The 20691-nt window shown below is 45.1% G+C and overlaps 1 protein-coding gene across 8 annotated transcripts in view; it reads left to right on the top strand.

Annotated features, from left to right (window-relative positions):
• BANP (BTG3 associated nuclear protein) overlaps positions 1 to 20691 on the top strand; it is a 147753-nt gene that overhangs the window by 64856 nt on the left and 62206 nt on the right. For 6 of the 8 annotated variants that reach the window (XM_006762204.2, XM_006762201.2, XM_006762202.2 and 3 more), the window contains 5 exons: positions 2832 to 3071; positions 9492 to 9659; positions 12496 to 12626; positions 14715 to 14786; positions 17991 to 18029. In XM_006762204.2, the coding sequence (XP_006762267.1) occupies positions 2832 to 3071; positions 9492 to 9659; positions 12496 to 12626; positions 14715 to 14786; positions 17991 to 18029 (650 nt within the window). The remainder of the gene's footprint in view (positions 1 to 2831; positions 3072 to 9491; positions 9660 to 12495; positions 12627 to 14714; positions 14787 to 17990; positions 18030 to 20691) is intronic. The other 2 variants (XM_006762203.2, XM_006762206.2) reach the window with 1 other exon arrangement.

The raw sequence follows: 20691 nt of genomic DNA, 5'->3' as shown, positions 1-20691 counted from the left end.
AGGGCAGTGAGGAGGTGATTCTGAACCAGATGTGGGGAAGCTGGCCTGTTGTCATTTTAGCTGGTGAGGCAGCCAGCCACCTAGAGGATCTCAGGATTCCTGCATTCTAGCAACTTCCTCACTGATCAGAGCCTCTACTCCTCAAAGATCTCTGTCATGAGGTGCTAAATGTCCCTCTCAGGCTTGATTTGATGGGAACTCAGTATGGTGTGTTTTGGGGGGTTTGGCACAAGGGGCAGAGTTTGTTTCTGGGAGCCTCCCAGGGAAGGCGTAGATGGCCTTCGAGCCCCGTCCTCCAGTCCTCCGAGTCCTCCTGCTGCCCCTTTAGGTCCCCGTGTCTGGGACACACCCTTGCATCCCGTCCTGGGGACTCTGGCATGAATATTTAGTCCCACTGAGTCCATTAACTATCTTTAACCATGTTTTGAACCAAAGTATTGTTTCCTGGTCCCAGAAGACTGTCCTGCTTCACCACCTGCCCTTTTCTCTATAGCAGCCCTCCTCTCCCTCCTGTATCTCCCATTCCTGTTCCTCCTTCCCTATGCCTTTTCTCCTCCCACTTCCCTCCCTCCCTCTGCTTTGCTTCATGGGTTGACTGCTACTGATGAACGGTGGTTCTTCTGTGCTGGAGTCCCATCTCCTCCATATTTAGGTTTCTCTGTAAATGGCTAAATGTGATAGTAGCTGACTGACGGTCAGAAAAGTGCATATATCTGAGCATATGGGCATGGTACCATATCTCCACTCTCAAATCATTGACGCTTCTGAGAAATGATACCACTTACTCACCTCTTACTCTGAGTTCCAAAAATTAGATTTGTGATTTGTTTTTTGGCTTTAGCCTGAGCCAGGAGCCTAGCCTCAACTGCCCTAAACGGTCCTTTAACTGCCGGTCTGCCTGTGGCAAAGGGTCATCTTGCCAGAGTTACCACGCCTCGCCTGATGTTCCTGGAAATCTCATGGTTCCAGAGCACGGCTGGGAGAGGCCGCCTGTGAAGGAGGCAGGGGGTATGAGTCACAGACAGCTCGCCACTCAGTTTTCTGCTCTGCCCCAGGCCTTTGGCAAAGCAGGGCAGGTTGGCCACCCTTTCTGAGGACTTCTCTGCGTATGGAAGCTGGAATGTAAATATCAGGACACTTCAGAGTAAAGTGAATGAGAAATTTTGAAGCAGTGGTGACTGTGGCTGTGACAGTACTTGGCAGCCCGAGCCTAGTGGACACTCAGCAGAAAGCTGGTGTCCCTCTGATAGCTCGGCCAGCCAGAGGGAGGCTCTAACTCTCCCTGTTGACGTCCTTCCCTCCCACAGTGGCGTATTTGTGCAGTAACTATATCTTGTACCTTAACTTGCTTCTGACCCACATTAGGGTCAGAAGAGATTGTTTGGAAAGCTGCTGAGTTTCAAGGCAAAGTCGGTAGTTCTTCTGAGTTGTGGTCTTAGTGAAGTGCTTCTCCTTCTGGGTGGGAGAGCTGGCCCCTCACTGTCCCCCCTCTTTCACTGTGGCCTTGCTGAAGGTAGAGAAAACAGGGCCCTTCCCACACATGAATGTCGAGTTCTGGGTGTTTGCATTTGAGATGACCCTTGAGAAAAACAAAGGCTGGGGCATGTAGACACAAGGCTTGGTAGTATTCATGCCATTATTAGTAACCTTTGAGATCTTAAAGCCACAGATGTGCATTCCACAGGATTAAGGGAAGAATGAGTGGCAGGAGAGGAAATTTCGTCGTGAGGAGAGGAGAGGGGTCATGGTGCTCTGAGCAGGAGGCCAGGAAGTGCTTCTGATCTGTATACTTCCAGGTTCACTGCTGGGAAGCCAAGGGAGAGGGGTGAGGTATCACACAGAAGGACAGTGGAAGGACTCAGAGTGTGGAGAGGAGTGTGGGAAGCTTAGCATCCCCTGAGCCCTTTATTCATGCTGAGCTGGCTGCCACCCAACTCCTCAGCAGGTCAGAACAACAGCTTACATCATGCAAATAGTTTGTCTCACTTAGGATGTGCTCAGCTTCCAAGCGGCCTCTTCTCGGAACAGTTCCAAGTGGAGACTTGAGTCACAGAGTCCTGTAAGCACAGGATTGTGCATTGATTCTCATCCCAGAGATGGAACACTCCGTGTGGCTGTCCTGCGCTAACATGGCCAGATTCACAGCCAGAACCCAAGCGAATGTACTCTGTGAGCAGCCTCTCTCTCTTCCCTGATGTTGGAACTCTCAGGCCACTCTCATTTGCTGCCCTTCCAGATTCAGGTGAAGCTGAAAACAAACACAAGTATTAAAAGGCTCGTCCTGCTGGAGTTGTAAAGAGAACCCAGGGTTTGAGGCTAGAGCTTGTCTGATGCCACCTCTTCCAGACACACAGGCCTGTGTGTGGGGTCTTGGCAGCATTGTCATCGGCGCTATGGGACCTCCACAGTTACCTGTTATCAGACTTGTGAGAGCTCTGGGCAGGCCATGGGGTCGGTGGCAAGCATGCTGACAACATACAGCGTTCTGCCTTCTGTGAGTTATCAGGTGGGCTTAGCCCTATGGAAGCCAGTCTCCAAGGCAGAACATTTTTATGTTAAAACATTACATTGATCTTCCTGAGATGATCAACAGAATCCCAGGCCGATCCTTTGAGAATGATGTCCTTATTTCTGTTGTTGATCAACTGTAAGATCCCATACCACTCTTTTGTGACCACAGGAATTGCCCCGGTCTTCCTGGCCAACACTTGGGGAAGCTAGGGGAGCGATATGCCGACAGCCCCCATGGATCTTTCTTGTGCATATTTGAGCTGAGCACTGGGCCCTTTGGAGTGTGTGAGCTTGTCTGAGACTCCCCTTCTCTCTTTCAGAGGACTACCCCAACGGCACCTGGCTGGGGGACGAGAACAACCCCGAGATGCGGGTGCGCTGCGCCATTATCCCCTCCGACATGCTGCATATCAGCACCAACTGCCGCACGGCAGAGAAGATGGCGCTGACGCTGCTGGACTACCTCTTTCACCGGGAGGTGCAGGCCGTCTCCAACCTCTCGGGCCAGGGGAAGCATGGCAAGAAGCAGCTCGACCCCCTCACCATCTATGGGATCCGGTGTAAGTGTGGGTTTCCTGTTCTCTGCTCACCTCCTTAAAGAAGGACCTGGCTGGAGGGTGGGCCCTGTGAAGTGGGGCTTTGGGACGAGTCAAGATCTCCACTATTGGGTAGAAGACGTCAGAACTAGTCACAGAGCAGGGAGAGGGGTTTCTGGGTCGAGCATTTTCTTTAGTAAGTATTGCCTGGTACCCAGCCCATGGGAAAGACAGGGAGCGTGGGCCTTTCAGACCCTGAGAATCATTTTGAGTGGCTTACTGAGAAACTGTATGTGAAATCAGCTGACATCAGTCCCTCAGGTGGGAATTAATTCATCAGTTCTCAGATGAACAGTGTTGCAGGAGTCAGTAGACTTTTCCTAAGGGACATGCAGTTGATGTGTTAGGCTGCGGGCATAGGGTCTGTGTTGTGAACTATTCAGCACTGAAGCAGCCACAGACCAAATGTAAACAAATAGGTGTGGTTGTGTTCCATAAACTTAACTTTCAAAAGCAGACAGAAGTCTGCCAACCGACTGCCAATGCATGCTTTAGAGCAGGGGTCCTCAAACTTTTTAAACAGGGGGCCAGTTCACTGTCCCTCAGACCGTTGGAGGGCTGGACTATAGTTTTAAAAAAAACTATGAACCAATTCCTATGCACACTGCACATATCTTATTTTGAAGTAAAAAAACGGGAACAAATACAATACTTGTATTTGCATGTGGCCCACGGGCCGTAGCTTGAGGACCCCTGCTTTAGAGCATGATGCCTAGAGCAGAGGGCACCACGCAGATCTGTGGGCATGGCACTCATGTGTGTGCAGCCTTAGAACATGTAAGTTTGCATGGTGACAAACCATGTGATGGTATGTGACAGTGTAACCCACAGTGTGAGGTGCTGTTGGGATGTAAAGATGAACAAGAAGTGGCTCCAGCTGCACAGTATGCAGTCAGATATATGTGAATAGCTGCAGCCCCAAGAGTCACAGGGCGGTTCACCATGCTGCAGTGGTTGATGGCGAAGGCCCTGAGGGAGAATGGTGTTTGTGCCAAGGCTCCGAGCGTGGCCTGGATTGGCTCAGCATTGTGCAGTGTGATGGCCTCTGGGTGGTGGGCCACTGTTCCCGTAGGGAGTCATAGGGCTACAAGCAAGGGGTGCTGATGATTTGGAGGGGTGCCTTGGAACGTGTGTGCAGACTGTGACACACAGGTTGTTAAGCAGAGGCTTGGAGAATGTTCCACAGCAGTGGTGGGGAAGCTGGGCAGTGGGACTCAGACAGAAGCACATGGGGATGGGGATGGGGATGGGGTGGGATGAATGGACATGCTGTGGAGTCACCACTGGGAGTCTGAGTGGCGTTGGGGAGGCACTGCATCGTCAGAACAGGCAAGTCCTATTTCCCTGCAGGTGGGGAAATTGGCCACCTTTTGAGTGCTCCTTTATTTGGGAACCATTGCAAATTGCTGCCTTCTCAGTGTTAAAATTCAGATGGAATTTTGAAAGGTTAAAAGTATTTGTTGACCTTTTTTCCTTTTGGCCCAATTTAGTTTGTATTGCTGATTGTTACTCAAAAAACTGAACAAATGAACGAATGGATTAAATACTGAGCACTGAGTTTAAATAGTGGCGAGTGTAGGCATTGGCTACTTGGTCACGCACAACCAATTCTCTGCTGTTTCTGCAGAATCTGGGTGACATGGACACCCAGTAATGCTCAGGTGGTCATCTTTCCTTGTGTCTGTTTTCACATGGCTGTCTTCTCCGTATTTTCATTGTCACCTGGCGTATTCTCTATGTCTCCGTCTCACACAGTCCTGTTGTCTTGTGCCTCTGTCGTCACATGTTTCATCTTCTCCCTGTGTCTCGTCTCCTCTCCTTATAGGGATATCCGTCATATTGGATGTAGAGCCCCTGCTCTCCAGTATGACCTCATCTTAATGTAATTAATCACATCTGCAAAGATTGTATTTCCAAGGGAGGTCACATTCTGAGCTTGGAGAGCCTGACAGCGGCATCGGGCTCCCCTGCTATAAACTGAGGAGTGGTGTCACTTATCGTGCTTATCTTTAGTCAGTGGATCACCACTGCTCAGGGAGAAGGGGTGGACCTGGCCTTGAAGCCAGGACACACTGGGTATGCGAGGTGCATGGTGTGTCAGTGAGGCGTGTGACCCCATCCGCATGGGGGAGCATGCTGCCAGCTTCCCCTCACTCAGAGCTGAAGATTTCTGTTGTTTTTCTAGGCCAGTCACTGTGAAGTCAAGACGTAATTTTAAGAAATAAATTGCTGGCACTCAGATTTCTGCTTCTCCCCCTCTCCTCCCCCCCCTTGAACTTGAGATTACATTAGCAGTGATAGTGTTTTCATTCCTTTGTGACTGATAAGCCTCTTGCCACCCACCGGGGATGCGAGATTATGTCTCTGTGCATTTGATTTCCTCTGTTTCTCTTTCCCACAGTGTGTCTCAGCCCCGCTGTGGAGCTCATTATTTGAGAGCTGGGAATCTGTTTTTGTGATTTGAACCACCATTGTCAACCATGGGCATTCTGAAAAGTGGGAAGGCAGTCAACAGTGACGGACTCTCAGATCTTCAGGAGGTGGCCCGATATCTTGTTAGCAAAGCAGATGGGCCAGCTCTCAGGGGCTGTCTTTCTGGGGGCGGCCTGGGGGCTTGCCTGCTGAGCAGCTCTCCCACAAAGATGCTGAGAGAGCTATTTGGCTCACCCTCGGGTGAGATGGCTCTGCAGCTCCCCAGGGACCCTGTGCAAGGACCCGTCAGCAGCGAACCAGAAATGGCCTTAGAGTTGAGCAGTGTCTCCTACACAGGGCAGCCAGATGATAGCCTAGTGGTGGGGAGTCATACGAGCAGAGCCTGTGGCGTGAGATTGATGTCATCTTCTCCCTGGTCCCCTGAGTGTCCCCCCAGGGGGTCTCTTGGGTGCTGTTGAAGGACAGAGTGAAGCCCTCCTGGGGTTTATGCTGTGACCGGTTCTTCTCCACGTGGGTGGGCGCTGGGAGGCCTGACTTTAAGAGTCTCATGCTCTACCGACTGAGCTAGCCGGGCACTTCCAAGGGAGGCCTGACTTTAAAGCCCGGTCTCACTCCTAACTGATAATTCAGCTTGTAACTGAAGTGAGGGTAATGGCATTCTTATTTCATGAGGTTTTCTTATGAGATAAAATGCTTTACAAGTGTGAAGTACCAGTTAAGTTCAAATGAAGAATGCTATAGGAGAAGTCAGAACAGCAGCATCCAGCAGTACGTGAGGTCAGGGGGCTGCATCCTCTGCCATCAGGACTCCTTCTTGGAGCTGCCTGCTGGTGGCCAAGGGTTCTTGAGGGCAGAGCTGACTCCACTGCCCCATTGGATCCATCCCCTGTCGCTCCCCCTAGGGCTCTCAGCAGGGGAACATTTGTGTTGCTGATTCATTAGTTAGTTTTTCTTGGCAGTCACCAGGGTGGCATTTGCCATGCATTTGAGTCTTAAGTTGCTTTTGGAAGGAATTATGTAATATGATGTCTTAGGAGAATTAAAAAATGGATAATATATAACTACATGATGTATATTTTTTTTTGTCAAAGGATGTAAGCCAGGTTTTCACTGGCAAATTGGGTTTTACAAAGTTGAATTTATATGTTCATGCTTTTGCTCATTTTTTATATTTATATATCTGTGTGTCTTGTATATATTTTTTGTTCCTGACAAGTTTTTAAAATTGTATATAATTTCATTTATCCCTTGAGGCATTCAGTTGGTTTTCCTTGAATGTGAAGGTGTGAGAACAGGAGGATGGTTTGTAGAATGTTTCTCTCTTTTTTTAAATATACTTTTATTGATTTCAGAGAGGGAGAGAGAAATAGAAACATCAATGATGAGAGAGAATCATTGACTGGCTGCCTCCTGCACACCCCCTACTGGGGATCGAGCCCACAACCCAAGCATGTGTTCTTGACTGGAATTGAACCCGGGACTCTTCAGTCTGCAGGCCAATGCTCTATCCACTGAGCCAAATCGGCTAGTGCTAGAATGTTCTCTTGCAGCATATAACCTAATTAGAGGCCTGGTACATGAAATTTGTGCACTGCGGAGGGGAGGGAGGGCAGGCATCCCTCAGCCCTGCCTGTGCTCTCTCGCAATCTGGGACCCCTCGGGGGATGTCCTGCATTGAGCATCTGCCCCCTGGTCGTCAGTGCGCATCATAGCGACTGGTCAATTGGTCATTCTGGTCGTTCTGCCATAATGGTTATTTAGGCTTTTACATATAGATATAGATTTAACTATAGATATAGATGGATAGATACAGATAGATAGATATAGATACATGTAGATAAGATATTTTGATACTGTGTGTGGTTGCTGTTTCTTTTCTTGTCGTGGAGACCACAGTTGTAGTTGGGCAACTATGCAACTATAGTTAGGAGTTGGGATCTCCTGTAGCTACATAATTCTAGTTTTGATAGTTGCACTCCCCTATAACTACAGTCAGGAGTTGGGTTCTCCTGTAGATACATAACTGTATCTCTGATAGTTGCATTCCCCTGTAATTACAGCCAGGAGTTGAGTTCTCCAGTGACTATACAACTACAGCTAATGTTTGTTTCTTCTGCAACTACGGCAGTGGTTGGCTTTTGTTGTCACTAATGTTGGTCACTAGCCTGGAACTTTGTGAGGCCATCCCCTGCACCTAAAGCCATACCTGGCAAGTAGCAATCCCTCAGTAGGTATTGATGAATGATTCTGTGATTATTTTAGAGATGACCTGAATATCAGAAAGCAAAGATTCATGCTGCTTCATTTATGTATTTCCTTTTATGCATGAGGATTACAGTGCTGCTAAAACTCCCTCAGGTTTTTGTTCTTTCAGATCCTATAAATCCTATCTCTCCTTCCCTCAATTTTTTTAATCTAGATTATAGAAATTTGGGTTTTCATTACATTTAGAGTCAAAGATGTCTTAAGCATATGCTCATAGAAAAACTCCAGAAATGTCTTTCCAAGATGAAAGAAACTTTTGATACTTAATAGAACACATACTGCCTTTGTTTTGATTATTTGTAGTATTTTGGTCTTGAGAGGGACAGATTTTAGGAATTGTGCATCAAGTTAATTCTTAGTAGATGGCCCTAACTTAATGCTCTTAGTAGTTGAAACAGGATGTTTTTTAGCTTAATCTTTTTATTATTCAAGTTTTGAATTTCATCCATTTGTTTTCCCATTAATCAGTGAAGTTGCATGAGCCAGCTAGAGAGGAGGTCACCCTGCTCTGAAGCATTTCTTGTAGTTCCCACGTTCATGACCTTACTTTCTGTTGATTCAGCATAAAGAAGAGGTGGTATGGTCTAGTGAGAGGTGGACAGGGCTGGCAATGAAGGGTCTCGATCTGCCACCCACTCCTCAATGGCCTCCCATGTCACTGGGTTCCTCTTTGTTGATAAGGGGGTCTCTGAATGTCATTCGGTCACATATTGAGAGCTATCTGTGATGTAAGAGGTTAACAAATGTGGGTGCCAGTAATATGCTCTGTTATGTGCAGGCTAAACTACTGGACTGCAAGGCTACATGCACCCTCTGTGACTAGCAGTTCAGTTCTATTTGGGTGTGGGGGCTCTAGGGCAGTGGTCGCCAACTGGTGATCTGTGGACCACTGTGGTCTGTGAGGTCTTAAAGGTAGGCGACCACTGCTCTAGGGAGTAAAAAATCACCTCCGCCCTTAGGGAGTTTCCATTCTGATGGGGAGGCAGATGGAGACACATGGAGAGCTCCACAAGCCAAATGCAGACTCAAGTTGCAATGGAGATGTTTTAAGAAGAGTTGTAGTCACCAGTTAGTCATCGAGTGTTGAAGCATTTAGTATGGGCTCAGATAGTCTTGGTTCTTGGCATACATGGGTACACAAAACAAAGATCCCTGTGTCTCTGAGAGAAGCAAAGAGTAAACACAATAAATATATAAATTCTCTAAAATGTTAGAGACCAAGGACGGAAGGAGAGGTGGGAGGAACCTTAGGGTCAAAGGGACTGGTTAAGGGTAGGATAATTGAGGTCCTATTCAAGCCAAGACTTGAAAGAAGGGAGGGAGGCAGCCAGGAAGACATAAATAAACATAGATGGAGTCTGGAAAAACAGTTTTGATAAAATTATTGGAATCTTTGATTTTATTGTCGACATTAAGGAAGTTAGAGGAGAGAGAAAAGTTTGTGGAGCATCTGGGAAGCTCCTGTGAGCCTCACCACCTAGCTTGTTTGAGTGGGTCCAGTCAGAGTTATTTAAAACTTAAATAAATGAAAAGAATTTATAACATATAACCAGCATGCCTGCAGTGGGGAGCGGAGGGACTCTCAGCCCCAATCACATTTTTGTGTTCAAATTGCTCCCAAACAGCCAGGACCCAAAAGGAAGGCCTTCACCTCATGGTGTTTTTATTTGGGACGTTTTCTTCCAGGTCACCTCTTTTATAAATTTGGAATCACAGAATCTGACTGGTACCGAATCAAACAGAGCATCGACTCCAAATGCCGGACAGCCTGGCGGCGGAAACAGCGAGGCCAGAGCCTGGCCGTCAAGAGCTTCTCTCGGAGAACGCCATCCTCCTCCTCGTACAGTGCATCAGGTACGCTTAGGGAAGCAGCCTGGAGCAGTTTGCGTTGCAGGACTTGGGGGGTGGTCCTGAATAAGGCCCCTTACCTGCCGAATCTATAGCTGCCCTCGGATACTAGCAATTCAAACCTTAACTCTGTGCACACATGCCAGCTGAAGTTATTTAGAAAATGGCTGCTTCTGTGACGGTGCGGAGCCACAAGCAGACCCACTGAGGCCCTTGCTGGCAATAGAAGAGGGCATGTGGACCAGGGCCACCACCACTGATGCGGTGTGGGCTGAGGCCGAAGGACGGTTCAGTCAGGACATGCCATGCGCTGTGCTGAGCAGCTCCTTTACTTCCTCCCTCTGCCGAGTTATGTACCATGTTGCTCGGTGCGAGGTGTTTGGAGTAGGAAGTAACACAGATGGGTAAGGAGGAGGGTGGCATTCAAGGTGGGCTTTTAAAAAACCCAGGAGAGAGATGAGCATAATTATATTCCCTTGCCTTCAGGTGTTTATTTGTCTGGAGAGGATGTAGAATGTCTTTCTGAGCCATTATATTTAGTCTCATGCTCCTACTAATAAACCCTGGCAAGTGCCGCCTTCCTGCTCAGTTTTGGAGAGGCCAGGGGCTTCCTCCTCGTGAGCGCTGGAATCAAATTAGTTTTGAGAGAAGCATAGAGCACATTCAAGTTTTAAAATCAAACTTCAAGAAAAGCACATTGCTTTTTAAATTTGTGTTGTTTTAATTGTTCTCTGTTTTAATATACTGCGTACTTGCCTAAAACTAGGTGAAGCAAAAATAGGTGGTTAAAGGGACTTCTGGAATTTTTGTCGTTGTTCTTTATGCAAACTCAGCCGGTGGTTAAAGGGACTTCTGGAATTTTTGTCGTTCTTTATGCAAACTCAGCTTAACAAAGCAAATCTGATCATGTAAGGCTATTCTGGTGACAGAAATGATTCAGTAAAATGTAACTAAACCAGGATCATATTATTGGTAGTAGTTCCATCTGGGGTGTCTTGCTTACTTTTGAATTATCAGCTGACATCAAAGGAACTTCCAAATAAATGCTATAAATAAAATTCTGAGCCAAGGTTAGTACTGCCAGTTTGAACACGAACCATAAAGCCACTAGTTTCAAAGCATTTAAAAAAAATGAATTTATTGAAACATTTGAGTTGCTCTCTCTTATCTAGCAATACTGTATAAATTTTTATATGTGCTTGATTTTAAGATGGCTACATTTTATTGTTTAAAATACAATTCAGCATTTTCCCCCCACAGGTCTCATTGGTGAGATGAAGACCTTAGGTAGGCATCTATTTAGTGCCCCATATTTTAGAGTTGCAGGGAACCAGCTCTTGCAGCTGGTTTTCCATTGGACATAGAGAAGATCCAGGCTGGGGAGGAGAGGAGGCCCATTGGGTGGCCTGTCCTTTCTGTTTCAGTCTCTTCCAATGGGCACTGTGCTCCAGAGCCGCACCAGCACTGTCTCTTGGCCTCAGGTCTATCCGACCATGCTTGTCTCCTGTCACTTGCCGTAGATCTTGGTCTGTTTTTGATCACAGAGTCACCAATGCAAGTTTTTGTACTAGACTTTGATATCTATATAAATTACAAAACATGAATTTAAAGTGGTCTTTATGTTGTATAATTATAGGGAGCTATTGATTAAATGGTAAATTCAATAATTTGAATCTTAGGTTTGGGAACAATTATACACACAAATGCTATCTATGGTTTTTTGGAACTCTGGGGACTGTCATTCCTTTTGATTATATTTTTGAAAACCAGCAAAATCAGTTGATTTTTATTAACATTGTAGCAGAAATTATTTAGGAACCTGTTTAGCTATATAGCTCTTATTAACTGGGAGAGTGGATTTTAAATGTTTTGATCATTACCCTCTTAAAGAAGTTTGGAAAAGTGTTCTTCTTCGCATATTTTTAAGTTGACATTTTAAAATGTTGTCACCTAAAATTTTTAATTATACTTTGAAATAATTTAAAAGGATGTAATTTCTGGCATACTGCTGTATTACTTACTTACTAACTTATTTATTTATTTTTATTGATTTCAGAGAGGGAAACATCAGTGATGAGAATCATTGATAAGCTGCCTCCTGCACACTCACTACTGGGGATCGAGTCCCCAACCCTGGTCATGTGTTGACCTCCTGGTTCATAGGTTGATGCTCAACCACTGAGCCACACCGGTCGGGCTGCTATATTACTTTAAAAAACATACATGCAGGGACTCAATATACCATGTCAATTTGATGTTCATCATTAAATTATTTAAAAAATACATGAAAAGCTTTTCTCTAGTAAAAGTACTTAAGAAAATTTCTCTGATTGAGATTTTACAGTTAAAATTAATACACATTATCAAAACAAACATCATTTGGGATTAAATATAGAAAGTAAAATTTTATTAGAGGTGTATCTTTAAATAAGTGAGTGGAGCTTTTTTCTTTAGTTAGTTTCATTCTCCAAGGACAAATACTACTTATTGCTGATTTAAAACAGAGTTTAATATCTACTTTTTTTACATTTTTCATTTTGTCAGTATATATCCTGAGAAACTTCATTTAAATAAGTAGATGTGAATTGTCTATTGGTGAATAGTCAGTTCTTTAGATTCCTTCTATCTACAGGTCAGAAATCTTTCTTATCTAACCCTAATTACTGATAAGCTCTACAAAATGCCATGCTCTCTGTTGGGGCATGTTGACTTGGATTTCAGAATGAAGAATTTCCCTCTTCTGTGGGAGTTTGGGTTTGGGGTTGGGGAAGAGAAGGCAGCCTGGATGTGTGTACCTATGCTTGTCTCCTGGGTTGATGCTGAGCCGTCTGTTTTCCCACAGAGAGCCTGATGAGCACGCCACCACCCGCCAGTGAGATACCACAGCCCCAGCCGCAGGCCCTGCACTATGCCCTGGCCAACGCCCAACAGGTCCAGATCCACCAGATTGGAGAGGATGGACAGGTCCAAGTAGTATGTACCTTTCTACTAGCCTGTCTCCATGAATGAACTGGAAGGGAGGGTGTGGCAGGGATTAGGAAAACCAAGACCAGTTCTCCCTGTGTTTCTGGATCACATGGATAGTTTGGGATGAGGTTAAAAGTGCATGTTAAAGTAGAAGTAATTAGGGTGCGAACTCTTACATTTCAAAAGGAAGGTCATTACTGGGTGACCCTGACATTGTCGAGGGCCCTTCATGGCTGTACTGCACCCGCTGGTCACTGTCAGCTCTAAGGGTGCATGCTGCTGCCTGTCCTCCTGGGAGGTGTCATAGATATTTTCTCACTTTGGAAACACAAGTGCCCTTTTACTGGGGGAAGAAAAAGTAATTTTCTTCTAGGGTCAATGAAAAAGCTGGTCACCTTAGTTATTGTGTAGCATTTCCTTTGGCTAGTGGGACTTGGGTTGAGCTTGTGTGGGCAGTTAGCTCAGCGGTGAGTTCACTTAGCCTTGTTGCTCTGTGTGGGTCCTGTAGCCAAGGTGTGGGGGGCAGGAACTTTGCTAGAGAATGGGATGTTTTCAGTGTGCCCCTGAGATTGTGTTGATGTGTAAGTCACACCTAGACTCTTTTTGTACATCTGCATCACCAGGGCTTTCTCCTGGAACCCCTATCCCATCCAAGGGTGACCTCAGTTTGATGTCACCTGTCTCAGTTTGATGTTACACTGCCTGGAAAGGGGTGCGCTTCCAGAAAGTATTGATGAGGACTTTTAATGAAGTTTTTCTTCTTCCAAAGGAGTTGAAGCAGTTAAAAGAAGTGAATTCTTTGTTTAATTGACAGTCACAAAAGCAGTTACTCTTTAGAAAGTTTTGTGAAAGAATTTCAGAATAACTTGGACACAGGGTTCACATAGACATAGTAAAAGGAAATCAATAGAAATTTCTACAGTAGCTTAATATTCATTTTTATTAAGATAGAATTTTATTTAAAAAATATATTTTTATTGAATTCAGAAAGGAAAGAAGAGGGAGAGAGAGATAGAAACATCAACGCTCCCTACTGGGGATTGAGCCCGCAACCTGGGCATGTGCTCTTGACCGGAATGGAACCTGGGACCCTTCATTCTACAGGCCGACACTCTATCCACTGAGCCAAATTGGCCAGGGCAAGATAGAATTTTTAAATACAATCATGGGTATTCATATCACTGAGCAGTATCACTGAGCAAAGTTAAGATTTATTGGAACTACTTATCTGCCTGTTTCTACAAACATAAATGCATTGTATAGTTGGATGTTTTGATTTATTTATTAGTGTCTATTCCAGCTGTTTAAATAGTCATGTGTTTTTTTAATTTAAAAAATATTGACTGACCTGTTTTTGATGTAGATGCACATGTACAAGTTCCCTCCCCACAATCCCACACTGCTCTGTAGCCATGCCAGGCTCCCAGATCTCTGGGAGACCCTTCCGGGTAGTTCCACAAAGTGTCTTTCTTTTTTTAAATATTTTTATTGATTTCAGAGAGGAAGGGAGAGGGAGAGATAGAAACATCAATGATGAAAGAGAATCACTGATTGGCTGCCTCCTGCATGTCCCTGCACTGGGGATTGAGCCTGCAACCTGGGCATGTGCCCTTGGCTGGAATTGAACCTGGGACCCTTCAGTCCACAGGCCGACGCTCTATCCACTGAGCCAAATCGATTAGGGCACACAAAGTTTCTGATCACTCTGAGTTAATAGTATGATTTTTTTTTAAAGATAATTCTAATTTTCTAGAAATTTCTGTTTCTATTTTTTTTTGTATATGTTCTTCATATTCTGAAATTTGCTTGTTCAGTTTAAGCAAATTTAAAGACTTAACAGAATTTTCCTAGGCTCCATTGCTCCTTTAAGAATTACTGCAAAATGTTCTGTATGTGTTATATACTAACAGTTTAATTTCAAGAGGCTATTAAGTAGCTAATACTATGTACATATTATATTACACTATTCAGGATTTAGTTGTCTTTTTTTGAATCGTGAGCAGATAGTTAAGAACAAAAATTTCAGAAAATGTTTTTTGTTTCCTCTGGTTTTGATTTTCTTCTGATGCTTCTTGTTGTCTTCTTTCGCTGCGGATCCCACAGGGTCACCTCCACATTGCTCAGGTGCCTCAAGGGGAGCAGGTGCAGATCACGCAGGACAGCGAGGTGAGTCGTGGCCACCAGCACTGCCTGTGGCCTTTCTGCATTCTGATCTTTGTCAGATGGGGCAGACAACTGGGAATCCCCAGACAACACAACGTCCAGCATTGACCATCCGACTCTCATTTCCTTGGGCACAAACTGGCCCTGCCTGTCTTCCTGCCTTTGCTGCACTGCGGGTTTATATGGGCAGTCTAGTTTTCTTTGTCAACACTTGCTATATCCAGTTTTTGCTTCTGGCTGGAGCTGACCTCCGAATACCCTTTTTCTCCCTGCCCATCCTGCTTTCCTGTCTTCCCATCTGAGATGCAGATCTAATTCCCAGCATGGCTGTGGTCCTGCTCTCCTGCCCCAGGGAGTTCCCCGGCTTGGAGAGTGGGAAGAGCAGGAGGTGGGGCCCTGCTCCTGTGACATGACCTCACAGGTTCTCCTCACCTTCATGAGACTGGGCTCTGTCTCTGGAAGACCAGTGCCACGTTGTGGGTTGATTGGGAACTGGTGAGACTGCATGTGTACGTCCTGTGAGCTTTCAGTGCATCTTTTCATGGCTTTTCCCATTCCTGCCACTCCTAGGATTGCCTCAGCTGCCTTAAGTTCATGAGATCCAGGCTTCTAATCACTGGTGGTGTTCTGCTTTTCATTAATTCTAATCCATAATAAAAACAGAATGTAGGGAGTCCATCCCAGCTGCACAAGTGCTGTTGCATATGTGTATCAGCTGCTATAGGGGGTCAGTGTGTGAAGGTCAGGTAGACCATCTGTGTTATTGGAAGGTGAGCTTCAGTCCACAGGCCGCTGATATTCTCTGAGCGGCGCTGATATTCTCTGAGCCCCTCAGGGGGGACCTTGTCTTTCTAGCCTTCTTGTCCAGGGCATGGGTGGTTGTTGGCTGCCTGTTAGGGGAACACTGACGATCGTTTCCTACAGCACAAGAGAGCATCAGTAGACTCAGTGTACTTGTCTTCCTCTGACTTTGCCTGTGGCTGCCGAGCAGTGCACACTCGCTCTGCTGGCCAAGCATGGTGTGGAACGGCGTGCCCCTGGCAGCATGGACTGGGAGCTAAAAACATACTTATTTCTAGGCTGGGAAGATAGTACCAGCTTTGTGCAGACCTGCACTGTGGTGTGTTGTTACATGGTGTCGGGTTTCCTCACACACCAACGGCGAAAGCAGGTACAGATCCAGCAGCGACTGTGCAAGTGCTAACTTGTCAAAGAGCCTTTCAGGAGAACCTTTCGAGGGAAGCATTTGACTAGTTTAATGGTGCCTAATGGCTTTTCAGAGCTGCTTTGTGGACACTTCTGCTCACATTCTAGTGGCATGCTAGGCTGCTTTCCTTAACTAGATAAGGCATTCGTGCCCCTTTGACTTTTCAGTTTCCAGAACCCAGGGGCTGAGGTGGAGGTGGTGGTAATTTGCTTACTGACTCGTGTGTGAGGCATTTGCTGAGCTCCCAGTCTGTGCAGGTTGCTGTGTGAAAATGTGAGGTAGTGTCTCCCCACAGTGCACTGAGATGAGTGTGCTAGGAGGGCCGGAAGTGACGAGCACTCGCTGGTGCAGAGAACAGAGGGGCTCTGGGATGCTTTCTAAGGGAAATTCTTTCATTTGGTCCCCGAAGATTTGTCCGTGGGCCCAGCCTGCAAAGGGAAGAGATAAGCAGGGGTTCTGAGGGAAGAATAGGGATACATGGCTGAATGAATTCCTATGAGAAGAGCAGTAAATACCTGGTCAAAGGAGGGGATTGATTCATTCATAGGAGTAATTAATTCAGTAATCGTCATGTGTCCAAACGAGGGAGTGAGAGAAAGCACGTTGGTGTGGCTGAAGCTGTGGCAGGGGAAGGAGAGCAGCAGGCAGTGAACTTGGAGATGGCCTTGAGAGGCCTATCAGAGTTAAAGAGCTGGATGGTGATTAGAGAGTCTGCTGGCTCACCCTAATGTGGGTTCCTCGGGAAATGTGCAGAGTGGTGCAGGAAACCTGCAGACTAAGTGGGGTGTCCTGTTGAAGGGCAGGGAGGCTTAATTTTTAAAGACACAGACAAGGGATGGCCAAACGACAATTAAGAAGTGTCAATCTAGAAGGCGCGTACACTTAGTCAGAATGCTTAATTTGCTGGTAAGTCATTTGAAAAGAAGGAAAATTGATATAATAGTAAAAGGAAATAATCAACATACATTTTAATATTATTTTTGCTAAAAGAATCAGTATTTTTTAAAAATATACATTTTTATTAATTTCAGAGAGGAAGGGAGAGGGAGATATAGAAACATCAATGATGAGAGAAAATCATGGATCTGCTGCCTCTTGCATGCCCCACACTGGGAATTGAGCCCGCAACCTGTGCGTATGCCCTGACCAGGAATCAAATCGAGACCTCCTGGTTCATAGGTCCATGCTCAACCACTGAGCCACCAGGGCTGGGCATAAGACTAATTCTTGAATTTAAACTTTTGAAACCGATTTTATCCCCTTTTTCAGTTTTCATAGCTGAATCCCTCTTGTCTAAATAATCCAGTATTTTTTTTTGTTTCCATTAGGAATTGAATGCAATGAATTAGAAGACATTGTTGATAATATTAATGATTACTTTGTAATAGGTTACAATATACAATTGTCTTATCACAATAAAGTTTTACCTTGTTCATTTAAAAATAATTATTTTGTCAAAATAAGGATGTCTGCAAAGAGACATTTAGCAGAACCTATCAAACTTAAATCAATTACTTTTTTTAAAAAACAAGTGAAAATGAATTTCCAACTGGTGAGATCCCAGTAGGCCTGTGGTCTGGTTAATTGTATTGTGTCCTGCCAATTTCGTGTTTGTGATAATGCACTATTCTTATGTAAGATGTCTCCATGGGGGAACCTGGGTGATGGGTACAGGGACTTCTTGCTATACCACTTTTGATTCTTCTTGTGAATCTAAACTTGTCTCAAAATAAAAGTTAGAAGAAAATTGCATTTGCAGTCGAGGGAGGGGTGAAAATGTTTTGTTTTTAGTTTGTTATTTTTTATAAGAAAAAATAGTAACCTGTAAACTCAGCTTAAATATTTTGTTTTGAGCGCTTATTTCTACAAGGGTTGAGTTTTTGTAGACTTGGTGTTCATGGTTTTGCTGGTTACTCACGAATGGCATGGGGAAGTTTTTGCCGCTATGTCTTGAAGTCATTTTTATTCTTGATCTCTCTTTTTTTTCATCCATTTTGCAGGGCAATCTACAGATACACCATGTGGGACAGGATGGGCAGGTAAGTGCTAACCTGCCTTCACTCCATGCTGCTTGCTGTAGTAGATCCCCAGACACTGCATTGCCACAGGGAGGGATGGAGGAGTGGGGAGCCAGAGGGCGGAGCTGCATTAGCCTCAGGGAAATACTGGCTTTACTTGGTGGCTAAGGACATCCGATGGGGACACATTGACTGCAGGACTCTGGGCTGCATCTGCCTCTTTGTGGAGTTTCAGGTAGCTCTTAGAATTGTAAATGAAACTCCACATCTGTTTATAACTGTTTTCTGTAAATTGACATAAATGTTGTTGATCACTGTGTTTGTACAGTAGCTGTAGAATAAAACAAGGTAGGTTTTGTTCATGGATATTGCTGTCAAACTCCAGCTACTGCTGGAATTTTTCTAATCTTGGACAAAAGTAACGGAGACCATCATTGAATACATTTGATACGAATTGTTTTCACAAAGAGAAGTGTGCCAACTGTGAGGGTTTCTAGGGAGTGATTTGCTTTCTAAGATCTAGTGAAATTGCTGGTGAATTCGGGGGATTAAAATTTTCATGTCCTTGCCCAGCTGGCATGGCTCAGTGGTTGAGCGTCCATCTATGAACCAGGAAGTCATGGTTTGATTTCTGGTCAGGGCACATGCTTAGGTTGCAGGCTCCATCTCTAGTAGGGGGTGTGCAGGAGGTGGCCAATCAATGATTCTCTCTCATCATTGATATTTCTGTCTCTCTCTCCCTCTTCCCACCTCTCTGAAATCAGTGATTGATATATATGTATAAATTTTTCATGTTCTTTTGAAGAGTTTTTATTAAAGTGATGTTTGCAACCTTTGAATAATTATGACAGAATTCTGGATGATCTTCCTTTTTTTATAAAACATGAACCATAAACACAGAACTCATTTACTTCAAGATAATAATACTTGTTATTCTCAAAACCAAGTGCAGTGCTCCCCTTTGAAACACCTGTTTTCCCATTGTCACCATGAGTGCCTGATGTCTGCCATGAGCCGGTCGTGAAGAGCATGTGTTGCTAGACTAGGAAATGAAAGGATAGTTATAGACCTTGGATTTTCTCTTGAACCCTCAGAGGGCCTTGGGAGAATTGCACTTATTTAAATTGGAGTTTCTTGGTTTGAAAATTTCTTCTTGAACATACACATGAGGTTTTAATCAGTGTCCTGAAGCAGTATTAACATATAACTATAACAGCTTCCATGGAAAAGAGCCAAAAAGCCAAAGAAATGAAAAATTAAAATCCACAGTTCCTCTGAGTTGCCTTGGTGATAAAGTTGTGGGCCAGGCACAGTAGAATTGGTTCTCAGCAGCTTCAATGTGATGTTTCTCTTGGTCAGGCCAGAGATGTCGGGGTGGGGTAAGAAAGTACAGGTCACTATCAGTAGTTTCTCTTTGTTTTTGACAATTTAATGGTTTGTATTCATACTGGGAGGGAAATTTGATCCTAATTAAGATATAGCCTGAACTTTAATTGATGAGAAAAGTAAGTCTGTTGATCTTTTTTTAAAAAAATATATTTTATTGATTTTTTACCGAGAGGAAGGGAGAGGGATAGAGAGTCAGAAACATTGGTGAGAGAGAAACATCGATCAGCTGCCTCCTGCACACCTCCCACTGGGGATGTGCCCGCAACCAAGGTACATGCCCTTGACTGGAATCGAACCTGGGACCTTTCAGTCCACAGGCTGATGCTCTATCCACTGAGCCAAACCGGTTACGGCAAGTCTGTTGATCTTGATCTCCCTGTTGTTTCTGTCTCTATGCCTGAGCAAAATTCCACTAGAGATTTTGAAATATAATCAGGTTTTTATATTATGTTACTATCCTGTCATTGTGTTTAATCAGGCAGCACCATTCCAAATACATCTTGAAGGCAGAGAACCCAGCTTTGTGGATAGGTATAGCAGGCACATGAGCTCTCTTCATGATTGTTAGCTCAGGAAGGCTCCTAAAGTTCACATCCGAAGAGCCACCTTCTGCAGCTTCCCCAAACAAGAGCGTTTTCTGCGCTTTTCCATTCTACACACTCACCAAGTGCTGCTGCCTCTCCTAAGTTCCTGTCCATGCCTCATCGGCCTGTTCACACGAGCAGGTATTTACTGTGGATTTATGTCTGTTCCAGCCTATCTGCCTCCGAGTTCCCACTGACTCTTTCTCTTAGCAACCTTACTACAAAATAAGTAGAACTACTGCACTGATCACTTTCTGTGTCACATTCATATATATAAAAACCCAGGGTCTGTAACGACTGACCGAAGGCTTGATGAACACTGGAAGTCAGTCCTACAGTCAGTGCTGGGTTGCCGTAGCGACCCAGCACTGACTGCTGAGGGGGCTGCAGATCAGGCCCAGAGAGAGAGGCAGGGTCTGATCCACAGCCTCCGTGATAGCTGGTGATCAGCTGTTGCCTCTCTCTCTCTCTGCACCGCCCCCCTCTCCCCCTCTCCCTGGGCTTCGCCAGCAGCCACACCTCTCTTTCTCTCCGGGCCTCTCCGGGGGCTGCTGATGAGCACCGCCTCTCTGATCAGGCCCGGAGATAGGCCCAGAGACACTGACTGGCATAGAAACAGACCACTCAGAACCAAATCTGGGTGAACTGTGAGGAGCCAATGGCTGCCTCATAGGTGGAGCTTCTGACACTGACTGGCATAGAAACCAGTG

Source organism: Myotis davidii, unplaced genomic scaffold (genome assembly GCF_000327345.1).
Source record: "Myotis davidii unplaced genomic scaffold, ASM32734v1 scaffold77, whole genome shotgun sequence".
Classification (NCBI taxonomy): Eukaryota; Metazoa; Chordata; class Mammalia; order Chiroptera; family Vespertilionidae; genus Myotis; species Myotis davidii.
Note: the sequence above shows the minus strand (reverse complement) of the source record. Positions and strands in the feature narration are given on the sequence as shown.